The 16,871-nt window shown below is 47.9% G+C and overlaps 1 protein-coding gene across 1 annotated transcript in view; it reads left to right on the top strand.

The window, feature by feature from the left end:
* The window catches only part of FAH (fumarylacetoacetate hydrolase), an 83,321-nt gene that overhangs the window by 51,934 nt on the left and 14,516 nt on the right, over nt 1-16,871 (top strand). Inside the window, exons 9-10 of the mRNA XM_082256041.1 lie at nt 6,666-6,796; nt 12,318-12,393. Of these exons, the coding sequence (XP_082112167.1) occupies nt 6,666-6,796; nt 12,318-12,393 (207 nt within the window). The remainder of the gene's footprint in view (nt 1-6,665; nt 6,797-12,317; nt 12,394-16,871) is intronic.

The following is a 16,871-nucleotide window of genomic DNA, read 5'->3' as shown; positions in this document are numbered from 1 at the left end:
CTCAAAAACGTAAAAATCGATTTTGGGTCATCCGCTTGCTGAGGGATATCTGAAAAAGAAATGGATACTGACGATTTTTTTTTTGGTCACTTACCTTATTATAGAAGAAAATATACTCCCCTTCCTTCCACTTCCTCCCTCGGCGCCCGCGCCATCACTTCCGGTTTGCGATGATTCCTGGGAGCTGAACGTCATCGCTCCCAGGAGTCAATGCGCCTGCACCGGCCCCGCTCGTCACTTCCGTGCAGGCGCGGCATTCCCTTCTAAACAGCTTCTGGGCATGCCTGTGCAGGGATGCCACTCCTGCACCGGAAGTGACGAGCAGGGCTGGTGCAGTGCATTGTGGGACTCCGACGTCACGGAAGAGGACACGAAGAGGGACGCTGCGGCTTCAGCTGCCCACACCTGAGATGGCAGCGCTGGAGAAGAACTTTTCAAGGTAAGTATTTCTTCTTACAGGTAAGTGCGACCCGGGACAGTTCAGAGGCTATCCATTATGGAATGTACTACTAGCCCTGACTGTCACGGGGGGATTTTTAGCTAAAATTGACCCCCGAGGCCGGAACTCCGCTTTAAATGTGTCCCTAGGGGAGTGCTTTCTAAACTGTGTGGGGATTGTACTCACTGGATGAACACAGAGATCGTGCTTTTAAAAAGGAGGAACACAGGATCCCTGTGTTCATCACTGACAGAACAGCGGCCCGCCGTGTTTACATGGGGAGTGATCGCGGGTGCCCGGCAGACATCGCGTCCGCCGGACCTGCTGATTGGCCAATCAGTGCCTGCCACTAGCTGTCTCATGAAGCAATGTACATGTATGTCGTTTCATGGGACAGAGCCGACCTGCTGCTGTAGAAGTACGGCGGCTGGTCGGCAAGTGGGTTAAAGTGTATTTTCTCTAGCGCTCATCGACAGACGTAGTCCTCGGTGATACACCACCTTCGGGTTATGTTACCTCCGCAGGAGCAGGACTAGACAGGAAATTAAAAAGCTCTGGCCACACCCTAGGGGCAGTCCCAGAGGGTATATCCTCTCTCTCTCTGCCTCAGCAAATCAGTTATTTTCTGTCTAGTTAGGAGTAAGGACCTAGATACCTTGCTGGGATCTTAGGTCCTGGCAAGAATTTTTTTCTAAAAGGATTTTTAGACAGCTTTTTTTTTTCTCCAGTGTTCCTGTGAGATCTTCAAGCAAGAAAGCTGAACTGGGCGACGGGCTGGATGTTGAGATCCGGTGGTCACCCCAGTTCAGCCTACGAGCGCGTGCAGGCCATAGCTCCGCGCTGGGTCGGCCGCGACAAAGTCCCATTAAAAGGACTGAACCCGCGAGTTAAACGTCTCGCTGAAACGCCAAAGACCATGAGTCACGGCGTCCGTATCGGTCGACAGCCCTCCCGCTCCGGTGGAGAGGGGTACTGTCAGGAGTTGGTGCCCGCCTGGTTCCGGTATGGTGAGTAGTATGTTCCCCCTTTTTCCCTGACGGGTTTTGTGGTGAACGCGGGCCCCTCTCTGTATGGTAAGAAAGAGTTCTTTCTATCCTATAACATGTCACAAATCCTCCTACTTTGAGTGTGATTTTATGTGTGCAAAAAGCCAGGAGGCTTGGTTTGGGAGCTAACAATCTATTGTATACATGTTTTAAAGATGTAATCTGTGGCATTCTGGGACTCTTATGGGTTAAGTATAAGCTACCTACCAGTCAGAAGCCACGGACATGTAGACTGCCTTCCAAATCAGATCTCCAGCTATTAGCAGGCCTCCCGAACGGCCATGCGGTCCGCCAGGGCCGGTACCGCCAACCACGCCATATCCCCATGCAGAGAGAGTGTTGTGTGCCCTGCAGCACACCGCTAGTCAGCACAGGCCGCCGCCATTTTTTTTGCTGGATCGCACGAGCCGCCATTTTGGCGTAGCCTCGTGTCTCCAGCATGGGGGCGGCCATGTTTGAGGTGATCCTACACCTCGTGGAGCTTGGGGGAGGCGCCGGAAGGCGTGCAGAGGGGCGGAGCCGCCTCCCTTCTTCCTGGGCAGCCAGCCAAAAGACTTCCTGTTTGTCAAGACAGCGCTGTAAGCTGTTGCAGTTTAACTCTGAGCATCAAGTGGTGAGCCTGGGGGTCTATCTCTCTCTCTCTCGATCGATAGGGATCCCTAGCAGGTAACACTAAGGGGTTTTTTGTGGCGCTGGGGGTCAGAAAAAAAAAAAAGTTTTTTTCTTTTGAATTATATTATCCAGGTAGTAACTGGAGTTATCATGGACCCTGCCACACATATTCCCCCACCTGTTTCCCTCGAGGGGGCCTCGGGACCCGCCGGTGCACAGAGTATAGAATCATTTACAGCAATTTTGGAGTCTATGGTGGCTCGGGTGGAGGCGGCCTGTCAGGGACGGGGGTCAAGGAAGCGACCCCCGCCTACCCCTATACCATCTGACACCTCTGACTCAGATTCAGAGATGGTCACGGCAGTTGCAGGTTCCTCTGCAAGGGCTGTTATCCCAGGTAAAGCCCCCTCAGACAGTGAGGAGGACGCTTCTTCTCCTGCTATAATTCAGGAAGAAGCATTGGTGGACGCACTAGTTGTGGCAGTGCAAGAAACCTTAAAACTTGAGGCTTTACCGGCAGAGGCAACTGAAACAGAGAGGCCTTTCGGTACTAATAAGCCCATCAAGATGGCGAAGGCTTTTCCGGTACCTAAATGTTTGGGTAATCAGATTAAAGGAGAATGGGAGCATTCTAAACGTACCTTTACTATTTCCAAGCGTATTGCTAGACGCTATCCGTTTGAGGAATCCATCATTAAGAAATGGACGGTACCACCAGTCGTGGATCCGCCTATTTCCAGGCTGAATAAAGCCACGGTTATCCCAGTGGAGGACACTTCGTCCTTTAAGGATCCGGTGGATCGAAAGATAGAAGCAGAGTCCCGCACTATCTTTTCTCTGATAGGGTCAGCATTTAGACCAGTAATTGTTATTGGTCTAGTTTCCCAGACACTTACGGAATGGGCGAAAATGGTACGCCAAGATCTTAGGGGAAAAGATATTCCCCAGGAGACATCTGATTTGATGGAACAGATCATACAAGGGCTACGGTTTATCTGTGACGCAGCCTTGGACACAACTCCCTTATTAGGGCATGCATCTAAGTTAGCAGTGATCCTCAGACGTGTGCTGTGGTTAAAATGCTGGTCAGCTGACCTAGGTTCCAAAAAGACCTTGACCAATCTCCCTTTTCAGGGGAATCGTCTATTTGGGGCCAACCTAGATGAAATCATTAAGGATGCCACTGGGGGCAAGAGCACTTTCTTGCCACAGGCTGCAAAAGCTAAGGGACCTCGCAACAAGCGAGGACCTTTCTTTACCGCCCATAAAGGGCGCCCGGCTGGTACTAGCGGGAAAGGCAAGACTCCTCCAGGAGGGTTCAAGAAGGGGACCAACCCAGCCAAACCCGAAGCAAAGGAGTACACAGCCTGAAGGTGCGCCCCCACCCGGTTTCAGGGTGGGGGGACGTTTTCACCGGTATTCAGGACATCAGATCGAGCATCTACCACTACTACCGGTGCGATTCTTCCCTTCCAACATTTAAGTACCACAGGAAGCGGTAGTTACCGTTCCCTGAATAGATCTTTTCCTTTACCCTTTCCTAAGATTAGTCCCGATACCTCACAGGAATCGGATCTGGTTGACCAGATAGGCCAAGTAGCCTCTAGTCGGGTGACTTCGGTCCCTGAGGTTCAACCAGAAAAGATCACCTTTCCTGATAACTATCAGGTATCTGATAAATGTGTGGAAACAGAAAACGACCAGACTTTCTCGGATGGTCGGGGCCAGATAGCTCTAGGGACGCCTGGTTCAGATCCAATCAGCGCCAGTGGTCCTAGAAATTCTAGGCTGGCCTCCTCAAGCCGGCCTGGCCGACTTGGACATGCTAGTCGCAGACGTTCCGTGGGAACTTCGTCTCAGGGAGTGTCTGTGGTCTCTAGGACCAAGTTACCTTCGTGCTTTACAGTCGCTGGTTTTAATGGCCTGGCCATTGAGACCCAAGTACTGAAGGACAGAGGTTTGTCTACTTCTGTCATTCCTACCCTTATTAAAGCAAGGAAAGCGACTTCCAGCAAAGTCTATTATCACACATGGAAGACTTATATTGCGTGGTGCGAATCTTTAGAATTTCCTCCACGTACCTATTCGGTGTCTCGAATATTGGCCTTTTTGCAACAAGGGGTTGAGCAGAAGCTAGCCTTGAGCACCATCAAGGGTCAAGTTTCAGCATTAGCAATCTTCTTTCAGAAGCCGTTAGCTACCAAATCCTTGGTGCGGAATTTCATCCAGGGGGTGCCGCACCTGGCTCCTCCAGTCCGCGCGCCCTTACCGCCCTGGGATCTTAATTTGGTTTTGTCGGTTCTACAGAAACCTCCTTTTGAAAACATCAGGGAGATTCCCTTGCTTACTTTATCCCAGAAGGTGGCCTTCTTGGTGGCTATTACTTCTGCTCGCAGGGTGTCAGAACTGGCTGCATTATCATGCCAGTCCCCATACCTAGTGATTCATAGGGATAAGGTAGTACTTCATCCTAAGCCATCTTTTCTTCCTAAGGTGGTTTCAGATTTTCATCTGAATGAAGATATTGTACTACCTTCCTTGTGTCCTCAGCCCAAGCATCATCGGGAACATGCGTTGCATTCCTTAGATGTGGTTCGGGCAATCAGGGTATACCTGAAAGCTACGGAATCATTCCGTAAAACGGATTCACTTTTTGTGATCACGGATGGCCCCAGAAAGGGTTTGCCTGCATCTGCCGCAACCATTGCCAAATGGATTAGACAGACGGTGGTACAGGCTTATTCTATTAAGGGTCAGAGTCCTCCGTTCCCTGTTAGGGCGCACTCCACTCGAGCGCTCAGTACTTCCTGGGCCTTTCGCCATCAGGCGTCAGTGGTCCAGGTATGTAAGGCGGCCACCTGGTCGTCGGTACATACCTTTACAAAATTCTATAAAATTGATGTGACGGCATCGGCGGATGCCTCATTTGGCCGCAAGGTTTTGCAGGCCGCAATTTGAGGAGACCGGTGGTCTACCTCGAGGGTTTTTTTCTGTTTGAAAATTTTTTTGTTGAGTCTCATCATTAAGGATGAGCATTGTAAACTTCTAGTTGGCACCGGTTGGGCCTTCTAGATTGGGATTTGATTTCCATTTTCCCACCCCTCAGTTGTGATACTGCTCTGGGACGTCCCGAAGGTGGTGTATCACCGAGGACTACATCTGTCGATGAGCGCTAGAGAAAAATGGATTTTTGTAAAATCTTACCGTAAAATCCTTTTCTCTTAGCTCATCGACAGACGTAGTCCCCGCCCCTCTGTTTTGGAGTTGGGTTGGGTTAAATTCTCTAAGCACTGCTTTTTCACATAACTGATTTGCTGAGGCAGAGAGAGAGAGGATATACCCTCTGGGACTGCCCCTAGGGTGTGGCCAGAGCTTTTTAATTTCCTGTCTAGTCCTGCTCCTGCGGAGGTAACATAACCCGAAGGTGGTGTATCACCGAGGACTACGTCTGTCGATGAGCTAAGAGAAAAGGATTTTATGGTAAGATTTTACAAAAATCCATTTTTTTCTCAAAAAACTGCGTTTGAAAGACTTCTGCGCAAATGCAGCGTGACATAAAAGATTGCATCGATCGCCATTTAAAAAAAAAAAAAAAAAAAAAAAATATATATATATATATATATATATATATATATATATATATATATATATATATATATATATATATATATATTATACACACACAAATTAAAATCTGTATTTTTTGCTATAATATTATTTAGAACCCCCAAACATGTATGTGTGTATATTATATATACACATGTTTGGGGGTTCTAAATAATTTTCTAGCAAAAAATACAATTTTAATTTGTAAGCAACAAGTGTCATAAAAACGTTTAGTCCTTCAGGGCCGGTTCACATTTGTGCGAGTGCGGCGATCGCATGTAATTCGGAGCGCACTGCTCCTTCATTACATGCGATCGGCTGAGCGGATGCAAATTCAGCCATACACTTTGTATGGCTGAATTCGCACTGTATCCGCACCAAACACGCACAGGACCCTTTTTTCCAGCCGCATCAGGATCGAATCGCACAGTGGTTCACACTAGTGCGATCCGATCCTGTGCGAACTGTCAGATCGCACTGCGATATGCGATCAAACTGGGGGTGTCGTCAACATTTTAATTGACACCCCCTGCGTATCGCATATGGAAGTGTGAACTGCCAGAGGTGCGTTTGCAATGCGGGAACAGGCTGCGAATTCAGCCTTCCCGCATCGCACAAGTGTGAACCGGGACTAAGAGGTTAAACTGCCCTCACTTACAGACAGAAGTTCATTCCCTTGATGTAAAAGAAGGAAATGATACATTGTATAACATTGTGTTTATAGTTATCTAGCAATCCAGTGTTGATAAACATTTTCTGGAGGCTCCTTTTTTTTTTTTTTTTTTTTTATATCTGTGAGTGAGCAGAGAACGGCTCTGTAAGAATGGTGGAAATGCAGTTTTAAGATCGTGAGGGGGGTGGTTTGAGATCGAGATTTTTTTAACCATTAATCGTGCAGCTCTACTAAATGGTGTTTAAAATGTACATACTCAATTTCCTGTAATACTGTATTTTCTTCCTAGCTAGAGACATCCAGAAATGGGAATATGTTCCGCTTGGACCTTTTTTGGCTAAGAACTTTGGCACAACAATATCTCCATGGGTGGTGCCGATGGAGGCCCTGATGCCGTTTGTGCTTCCCAACGCAATCCAGGTGAGTAGAAGAATTAGATAAGCAGCATAATAGTAGTATTTTAGTTCATTGATTATTGCTATGTATGTATGCAGCATTTAATTGATATCCTTCATAGGCGTGCGCACAGGGTGTGCCGGGTGTGCCTGGGCACACCCTAATCACCTAGGGCACATTAGTATTGTCGCTCTGTTTGCCAGTGAGGAGATGGGAAAGATCTCCCTCGGACCTGCTCTGCCATAAGAGAAGTGCCACACACTTCTATTTCACTTTGCCAACAGGGAGAGTAATGTACCGGGGCCATATACATGTAGGCAAACACATGCATGTGTATTTAAACTTTGGGGTGCACACCCTAATGCAATAATCTTTAAATCTCTAAATTAAAGAAGAGTTCCACCCATTTTTGTGTTTATTGAAAATCCGCTGCAAAAAGTGTATCTTCTGACTTTTAATAAACACACTCTCCTGTCCCACAAGCCAGAGATGCCGCTGGCGGGAGCCCCGGTTCTCTCCCTCTTCTTCCCACAGCGCCGGCATCTCTAGTGTGGGCACCCAGGTGTGACAGCTTGCGGCTTCACAGTCAGATGCGCACTGTACATGCACGAGTCTCGTCGCGCATCCTGAGTGGACGGGCGATCTTCTGGTACCTCCGATGTGTCCCAGAATATTGCCAGGAGGGAGGGGGAGAGAAGAACTCCGGCTCAAGCCGCCTAGGTGGCCCGAGCGGGAGTGGGTACCTGTCAAATCTAGGTACCCCACCCAAAAAAAGAAAAAATGACATGCCACATGTGGCATGTAAGGGGGTCAGGAGGCCTTAAAGCTGAAGTTCCATTTTTGGGTGGAACTCCGCTTTCAAATGACATTACCACTTAAGGACCAGGGCTATTTCTGACACTTGTTATTTACAAATTAAAATCAGTATTTGTTGCTAGAAAATTACTTGGAACCCCCGAACATTTTTTATATATATATATATGTATATAATATATATTTATTATTATTTTTAGCAAAGACTCTGGAGAATAAAATGGCGGTCGTTGCAATATTTTTTTTGTCATGCGGTATTTGTGCAGCGGTCTTTCAAACACAATTTTTTGGGGGAAAAAATACACATCACTGAATTAAAAAAAAAAAAAAAAACACGAAACAGTAAAGTTAGCCCAATTTTTTTGTATATTATGAAAGATGATGTCACGGCCAGTAAATTGATACCTAACATGTTACGGTTTAAAATTGCGCACACTTGTGGAATGGCGACAAACTACGGTACTTAAAGATTGCCATAGGCAATGCTTTAAAAAATTTTTAACGGTTACCAGTTTAGAGTTACAGAGGAGGTCTTTTGCTAGAATTATTGCGGTCGCTCTGGCGATCGCGGCGATACCTCACATGTGTGGTTTGAACACTGTTTACATTTGCAGGCGTGACTTACGTATGTGTTTTATTTGGTGCGCAAGCTCACTGGGACGGGGGCGCTTAAAAAAAAAAAAAAAAAAAAAAGTTTCCTATTTTATTTTTTATTTTTAGCACTGTTTTTAAAAAATAAATAAATAAATAAATCTGATCGCTTTTATTGCTGTCACAAGCAATGTAAAAATCCCTTGTGACCATAATAGGCAGTGACAGGTACTCTTTATGGAGGGATCGGGGGGAGGGGGGAATGTGACAGTAATAGGCAGTGACAGGTACTCTTTATGAAGGGATCAGGGGGAATGTGACAGTAATAGCAGTGACAGGTACTCTTTATGGAGGGATCGGGGGGAATGTGACAGTAATAGGAGTGACAGGTACTCTTTATGGAGGGATCGGGGGGGAATGTGACAGTAATAGGCAGTGACAGGCACTCTTTATGGAGGGATCGGGGAGGAATGTGACAGTAATAGGCAGTGACAGGTACTCTTTATGGAGGGATCGGGGGGAATGTGACAATAATAGGCAGTGACAGGTACTCTTTATGGAGGGATCGGGGGAATGTGACAGTAATAGGCAGTGACAGGTACTCTTTATGAAGGGATCAGGGGGAATGTGACAGTAATAGACACTGACAGGGACTCTTTATGGAGGGATCGGGGGGAATGTGACCGTAATAGGAGTGACAGGTACTCTTTATGGAGGGATCGGGGGGGAATGTGACAGTAATAGGCAGTGACAGGCACTCTTTATGGAGGGATCGGGGAGGAATGTGACAGTAATAGGCAGTGACAGGTACTCTTTATGGAGGGATCGGGGGGGAATGTGACAATAATAGGCAGTGACAGGTACTCTTTATGGAGGGATCGGGGGAATGTGACAGTAATAGGCAGTGACAGGTACTCTTTATGAAGGGATCAGGGGGAATGTGACAGTAATAGACAGTGACAGGTACTCTTTATGGAGGGATCGGGGGGAATGTGACAGTAATAGGAGTGACAGGTACTCTTTATGGAGGGATCGGGGGGGAATGTGACAGTAATAGGCAGTGACAGGTACTCTTTATGGAGGGATCGGGGGGAATGTGACAGTAATATGCAGTGACAGGTACTCTTTATGGAGGGATCGGGGGGGAATGTGACAGTAATAGACAGTGACAGGGACTCTTTATGGAGGGATCGGGGGGGAATGTGACAGTAATAGGAGTGACAGGTACTCTTTATGGAGGGATCGGGGGGGAATGTGACAGTAATATGCAGTGACAGGTACTCTTTATGGAGGGATCGGGGGGAATGTGACAGTAATAGGAGTGACAGGTACTCTTTATGGAGGGATCGGGGGGAATGTGACAGTAATAGGAGTGACAGGTACTCTTTATGGAGGGATCGGGGGGCAATGTGACGGTAATATGCAGTGACAGGTACTCTTTATGGAGGGATCGGGGGGAATGTGACAGTAATAGGCAGTGACAGGTACTCTTTATGAAGGGATCGGGAGGAATGTGACAGTAATATGCAGTGACAGGTACTCTTTATGGAGGGATCGGGGGGCAATGTGACGGTAATATGCAGTGACAGGTACTCTTTATGGAGGGATCGGGGGAATGTGACAGTAATAGGCAGTGACAGGTACTCTTTATGGAGGGATCGGGGGGAATGTGACAGTAATAGGAGTGACAGGTACTCTTTATGGAGGGAGCGGGGGTCTAAAAGACACCAAATCCCTCCACTGCACTTCAATGTATTCAAAAAGCTGAAATCTGCATTTTTGAATACTGACAGTTTTTTTATTTTTAAATTGGTAGCAGCCAAGTAAGCCAGAAGTGAGGTCATGATGCCGCTTCCGGGTTACGTGATCGGAGACCCGAATGAAGCTTAATCCGGCTTCGTTCGGGACACCAACCAGCTGGCGGATGTGCCGGCTGGTTGCTCGGGTCTCCCAGGAGACCAGGGAAGAGCCACGGAAGGTGGCAGGAGAGGGTGGGGGGAGGGTCGCTGGGATAACGGCCAAATGGCTGCTGAGCCGCATCGGTTGTTTTCCCCAGAAAGCCGACCGCCGTCTCTAAAAACCGGTACCGGGGTGATGCCTGCAGCTGCAGATCATCCCGCTACAACCACTTCTCCCAGCCGATGTACAGGTACGTCAGTTTTCGGGAAGTGGTTAAAGTGTTACTAAACCCACAACACTAAAATCAATCTATATATGCAGTAAAGCATGCTTGTTGTACTCACTGTGGAACCTTTGCATTGTGTAAAAAGGCTGTTTGATCCTGTATGCACAAATCCTCCTCTTCTTCCACTGACTCCAGAACATGTCTGGATAAGACAGCGCTTTTGGAGTCGGGCTGCACATGCTCAGTTTGGTGTGTATTGCTAGAGATTTTCTTTTTTTCTTGGGCGGTTGCATGTGAACAGCACAGGGCCAATCAGCACTGTCCAGACAGAGGGTCAGGAGCCTGCAGCCTTAACCACTTCAGCCTCTGAAGGTTTTACTCCCTTAATGACCAAGCACTGCGATTCAGCACTACGTTAATTTAACGGAAAATTGCGCGGTCATGGGACGCTGTACTCAAATACAATTGATGTCCTTTTTTCCCCACAAATAGAGTTTTCTTTTGGTTGTATTTGATCACCTCTGCGGTTTTTAGATTTTGTGCTATAAACAAAAAAAGAGCGACAATTCTGAAAAAAAACGCCATATTTTTTACTTTCTGCTAAAAAAACATTCCCAATAAAAAAAATTTTTGTTTACATAAGCAGGCGGGTCTTCTCTCCATTCCCCGGACGATCGCGGGAGGGCGCATCACCGAAACCACATGCAATCCAGTCATCTAGTACTACGTGAGTGGACGCAGCCAAGCCGCCCTGCCGCAGTAATATTACGGCGGGCGATCGGCAAGTGGTTAAAGGACATGTAAATATGGGGGGGACTATTACGCTTACTAATAAAAAAAACATTGACCAGCTGCTGGCACTACAATACAACTATATTGTTAAAAATTGTAAAACCGTAAAAAGTGTCGTGTTATGCGCAGAGTGCAGTGTTTAGGGGTGCACTATGCGCAGAGTGCAGTGTTTAGGGGTGCGCTATGCACAAAGTGCAGTGTTCAGAGGTGCACTATGTACAGAGTGCAAGGTTCAGTGGTGTACTATGTACAGAGTGCAGTGTTCTGGGGTGTGCTATGTGCAGAGTGCAGGGTTCAGGGGTGTGCTATGTGCAGGGTTCAGGGGTGTGCTATGTGCAGGGTTCAGGGGTGTGCTATGTGCAGGGTTCAGGGGTGTGCTATGTGCAGGGTTCAGGGGTGTGCTATGTGCAGGGTTCAGGGGTGTGCTATGTGTAGAGTGCAGGGTTCAGGGGTGTGCTATGTGCAGGGTTCAGGGGTGTGCTATGTGCAGGGTTCAGGGGTGTGCTATGTGCAGGGTTCAGGGGTGTGCTATGTGCAGGGTTCAGGGGTGTGCTTTGTGTAGAGTGCAGGGTTCAGGGGTGTGCTATGTGCAGGGTTCAGGGGTGTGCTATGTGCAGGGTTCAGGGGTGTGCTATGTGCAGGGTTCAGGGGTGTGCTATGTGCAGGGTTCAGGGGTGTGCTATGTGCAGGGTTCAGGGGTGTGCTATGTGCCGAGTGCAGGGTTCAGGGGTGTGCTATGTGCCGAGTGCAGGGTTCAGGGGTGTGCTATGTGCCGAGTGCAGGGTTCAGGGGTGCCCTATGTACAGAGTGCAGGGATTAATGGTGTCAAGCTCAACGAACCCCCAAAGCCCCGTAATCTCCGCACAACTAAAGCTCCACTGAAGACTCCACACCACTAAGGTCCAATGACCAATGTTAGCGCACCTACACTAGGGCTGAGAGGAGCGGGAGTGGAGGGTGAGAGTCAGACGGTGCGGAATGGAGATCCGCCTTTCCAGCTACAAAACTGGGTGGGAGGACCACATGCCGGCTTCGGCCCCCTGGCCTTGTGTTTGACATATGTGCATTACTTTATGGATTTGATATCATTTTATTTGCTGTGTGACACCTCGTTGGGCTCACTAGTCCGGCTGTACATTTTTAGTTTGGAGATGGAAGACATTTGTCAAGTCAGGAAGGTTCTCCATCCATTGCTCACCTCTCATTGATTCTTCTCCCATGCAGGATCCCGTGCCTCTGCCGTATCTCCAGGATAAGAGTGATTACACATTCAATATTAACTTGTCTGTCTGCCTTCAAGGTAAATTGCATTGACTAATGATTGTGTATTATCGATCCTTGTGGAGGTTGAAAATAAGAATTTCGAGGATCACGCTGAGTTGTCTACATCTATATTGCAGCATTTACTGCTGTCCACAAAATGACTCTCCGCAGATTTAATAACTGAGTACAGGAAACAAACGTATCTTATAGCCGGCTGTGACTAATCCGTAAAATAAGACTGGAAGGAAATTAATTGAAGGAATGCTCACTGAATTATGCATTGCCACCAGCCATGACGTTACATGTGATGGAGCTTGGAGCACCAGATAAGGGCTCATTATGTAGAACCTGAAACGTGGCGCTTCAGAGCTGCCGGTACTAATGCATTCAGAATTAATTGCTTGAAGGTTTGTCGGAGCTCCTGGTCTCATCATTCTAATCACTGCAGGAAATAGTGCTGAGCAGTTAGTTTGTGCATTCCCCGATGTGTCGGTGAGGATTCCTACATACAGTGCGTCCAGAAAAGTATTCACAGCGCTTCACTTTTTCCACATTTTTTTTATGTTACAGCCTTATTCCAAAAAGGATTAAATCAATTATTTTCCTTTAACCACTTGCCGCCCGCCCTATAGCGGATTGACGGCGGGAAAATGTGGTTGTATTATCCTGACTGGCCGTCATATGACGTCCAGCAGGATAATGCGCTCTGCGCGCCCCCGGGGGGGCGTGCAGAGCAGCGATCACTCTGACACACCGCATCTCCGATCTCGGTAAAGAGCCTAATGAGGTAGGCTATTTACCATGTGACCAGCTGTGTCCAATCACAGCTGGTCACATAGTAAATGGGAAGAGCCGTTAATCGGCTTTCCTCAGTTCGTGCCTGACAGGCACGAGTAGAGGAGAGCCGATCTGCGGCTCTCCTGACAGGGGTGTCTGTGCTGGTACTCAGATCATTGATTACCAGTGCAGACCTTTGGGGGGTGCCACTAGAACCACCAGGGATACCCCCACCCATGACCACCAGGGATGCCCACCCATGACCACCAGGGATGGCAATCGGGGCTCAGGGAGCCTGCCAGTGCCTTCCCCATCAGTGCGGCCCACCATTGCCATCTATCAGTGCTGCCAACCAGTGCCCATCATTGCCATCTATCATTGCCGCCCACCAGTGTCGCCCATCAGTGCCCACCAATGCTGCATATCAGTGCTACCTCTCAGTGCCACATGTCAGTGCCCATCAATGCTGCCTATCAGTGCCCATCAGTGCCACCTATCAGTGCCCACCAATGCTGCATATCAGTGCTACCCATCAGTGCCAGTCAGTGCGGCCTCATCATCAGTGCTCATCAGTGCAGGAAAAAAAATGATCTATTTACAAAATTTTATAATCTAAACAAAAAAAAGTTTTGTTTTTTTTTTCCAAACTTTTCGGTCTTTATTTGTGTAGCAAAAAAGAAAAAAACCTTGCGGTGATCAAATACCACCATAAAGAAAGCTCTATTTGTGGGGAAAAAATGACATAAATTTGGTTTAGGTACAGTGTTGTATGACCGCGCAAATGTCATTCAAAATGCAACAGCGCTAAAAGCTGAAAATTGGCCTGGGCGAGAAGGGGGTGAAAGTGCCCAGTATGGAAGTGGTTAAAATTCTGCAAAAATCCCCCCATAATGACAACATGAAAGACGTTTGTTTGAATTCTTTGCAAATTTATAAAAAAATAAAAAAGTAAAATAATCCCATGTACATAAGTATTCACACCCTTTGCTCAATACTTTGGTGAAGCTCCTTTGGCACCAATTACAGCCTCCAGTATTTCTGAGTATGATGCTACAAGCTTGGCACTCCTATTTTTGGGCAGTTTCTCCCATTCTTCTTTGCAGGACCTCTCAAGCTCCATCAGGTTGGATGGGGGAGGGTCGGTGCAAACCAATTTTCAGATCTCTCCAGAGATGTTCAATCGGGTTCAAGTCTGGGCTCTGGCTGGGCCACAAAAGGACATTCACAGAGTTGTCCCATAGCCACTCCTTTGGTATCCTGGCTGTGTGCTTAGGGTCGTTGTCCTGTAGGAAGAGAAACCTTCGCCCCAGTCTGAGGTCCAGAGTGCTCTGGAGAAGGTTTTCATTAAGGATGTCTCTGTACATTGCTGCATTCATCTTTCCCTCCATCCTGACTAGTCTCCCAGTTCCTGCCGCTGAAAAACATCCCCACAGCATGATGCTGCCACCACCATGCTTCACTATAGGGATGGTATTGGCCAGGTGATGAGCGGTGCCTGGTTTCTTCCAGACATGACTCTTGCCATTCAGGCCAAAGAGTTCAATCTTTGTTTCATCAGAGCAGAGAATTTTGTCTCTCGTGGTCTGAGAGTCCTTCAGGTGCCTTTTGGCAAATTCCAGGCGGGCTGTCATGTGTCTTTTACTGTGGAGTGGCTTCAGTCTGGCCACTCCCATACAGGCCTGATTGGTGGAGTGCTGCAGAGATGATTGTTCTTCTGGAAGGTTCTCCTCTCTCCACAGAGAAACGCTGGAGCTCTGTCAGAGTGACCATCGGGTTCTTAGTCACCTCCCTAACTAAGGCCCCCCTCCCCCGATCGCTCAGTTTGGCCGGACGGCCCAGTCTACGAAGAGTATTGGTGGTTCCAAATTTCTTCCATTTGCGGATGATGGAGGCCACTGTGCTCATTGGGACCTTCAATGCTGCAGAAATGTTTCTGTACCCTTCCCCCGATCTGTGCCTCCATAAAATCCTGTCTCTGAGGTCTACAGACAATTTCTTGGACTTCATGGCTTGGTTTGTGCTCTGACATGCACTGTTTCCTGTGGGACCTTATATAGACAGGTGCGTGCCTTTCCAGATCATGTCCAATCAACTGAATTCACCACAGGTGGACTCCAATCAAGTTGTAGAAACCTCTCAAGGATGATCAGTGGACACAGGATGCTCAATTTTGAGTGTCATGACAAAGGCTGTGATATTTATGTACATGGGTTTTTTTTTATTTTTCATAACATTGCAAAGATTTCAAACAAACTTTTTTCATGTTGTCATTATGGGGGATTGTTTGTAGAATTTTGAAGAAAATAATTAATTTAATCCATTTTGGAATCAGGCTGTAACACAACAAAATGTGGAAAAAGTGAAGCGCTGTGAATACTTTCCTGGATGCGCTGTATTGGTTAAACAAGCACAGATGTGTTGCTGAACCCTAAATATAGCAGAGCCAATCAGAGTTCTGCAATCATCATTGCTCACTAAGTTAAATAAAAGTGCATCTTTGCCTTTCCTGAATGTAACCACTTCCCGCCAGGAGGACGTCCTTGGGTCTCAGTGGTTATACTGGGATGGTTGGTGTATCGCTTCTCGGCCTTTTGGCTAAGATCAAGTGTAGTATCTGTTCTTATCAGTTGGTATGGACCTTGATGGTCAGTATCGGCAGGGGCTGAAATGATCCAGGGCGCCTCAGGAGAATCTGGGGGACTGGGAAGTAGGTACTGTCAGAGAAAGCCGGATGGGTCCTTTGCCTCCTGATTTGAATGGGATCCGCCCCTATCAGTTTGAAGGGAGCAAGAAAGCCGGTAAGGGACGGTTAGTATTGCTCCTGGATGTGATTGGTAAGGAATTGGGATGGCGGTCGGAAGGCTTTTCCTCCTGGGTTGAATCTGGCCTTGCAAAAGGCTTGTCCCCAGTTGAAGGCAGGCTCTCCCTAAGCTGTCTATGTTCCAAGCCTCCTGGTAGGGATGGGCTACGCTGGTCTGGCTGAAGGCCGGGACCGAAAAAAGCCCGTGGTGTACGTGCCCCTGGGGTGGCAGCCCAGGGGTGCCGTAATTCTCACTGGTGAGGGGCAGCTCACCTTGAGTTTTTGGCACCTTGGTCACTGCACCACACACACTTTTCTTCCACACCTGCCTCTTGGGACGGGCCTTTTGACCACTTTTCCTGGCCGAGGGGCCTGTCAAGATTTTGGCACCTTGACACTACCAGCACTTCTCCACTTCCCTTTACCCACTCTTTTTTTTATTTGTTGTGTGTTCACATTTGTCCCTTTTTGGTTGTATTGTCACTTTGCACGATTAGTACGGCGTAGGTCCTCGGGCCTGCCCTGAAAGTCTTGGGAGGGGGTGGATATGGTCTTCTGGCTTCGCCCTCTCTCATGGGGTCTCCCTTCAGGGGAGCCCCACCTAGTACTTGGGGTGGGCTGTTTCGGCAGTCCCCCTAGAGAGGAGAACGGGGTCTGCCTGGTCTCGGCTGGGCAGGCCATAGCGAGTACCTCAATCCCTGTCAGGAGTCTTGCGCCCCGGGGGATCAGGGTCAGGGCCCTTCCTTCGCGGAGGAGGGCCATGTGTACACCTAGTGCACGTCTTGCGTGTGTGCACTTTTTTAGTTCAAGTGTGTTTCACACACCACGGGCTTTACAAAAAAAAAATAAAATGGTGGGTGTACCTACAGGCATCATCCCTGTAAGACAGGAGTGATCTGAGTGGCTAATTAGCCACTCACAGGGCCAGATTAGCGTAG

The sequence above is a fragment of the Pelophylax lessonae genome (genome assembly GCF_965119305.1).
Source record: "Pelophylax lessonae genome assembly, chromosome: 4".
Taxonomy (NCBI): Eukaryota; Metazoa; Chordata; class Amphibia; order Anura; family Ranidae; genus Pelophylax; species Pelophylax lessonae.
This window is presented reverse-complemented; position numbering and strand designations above follow the sequence as displayed.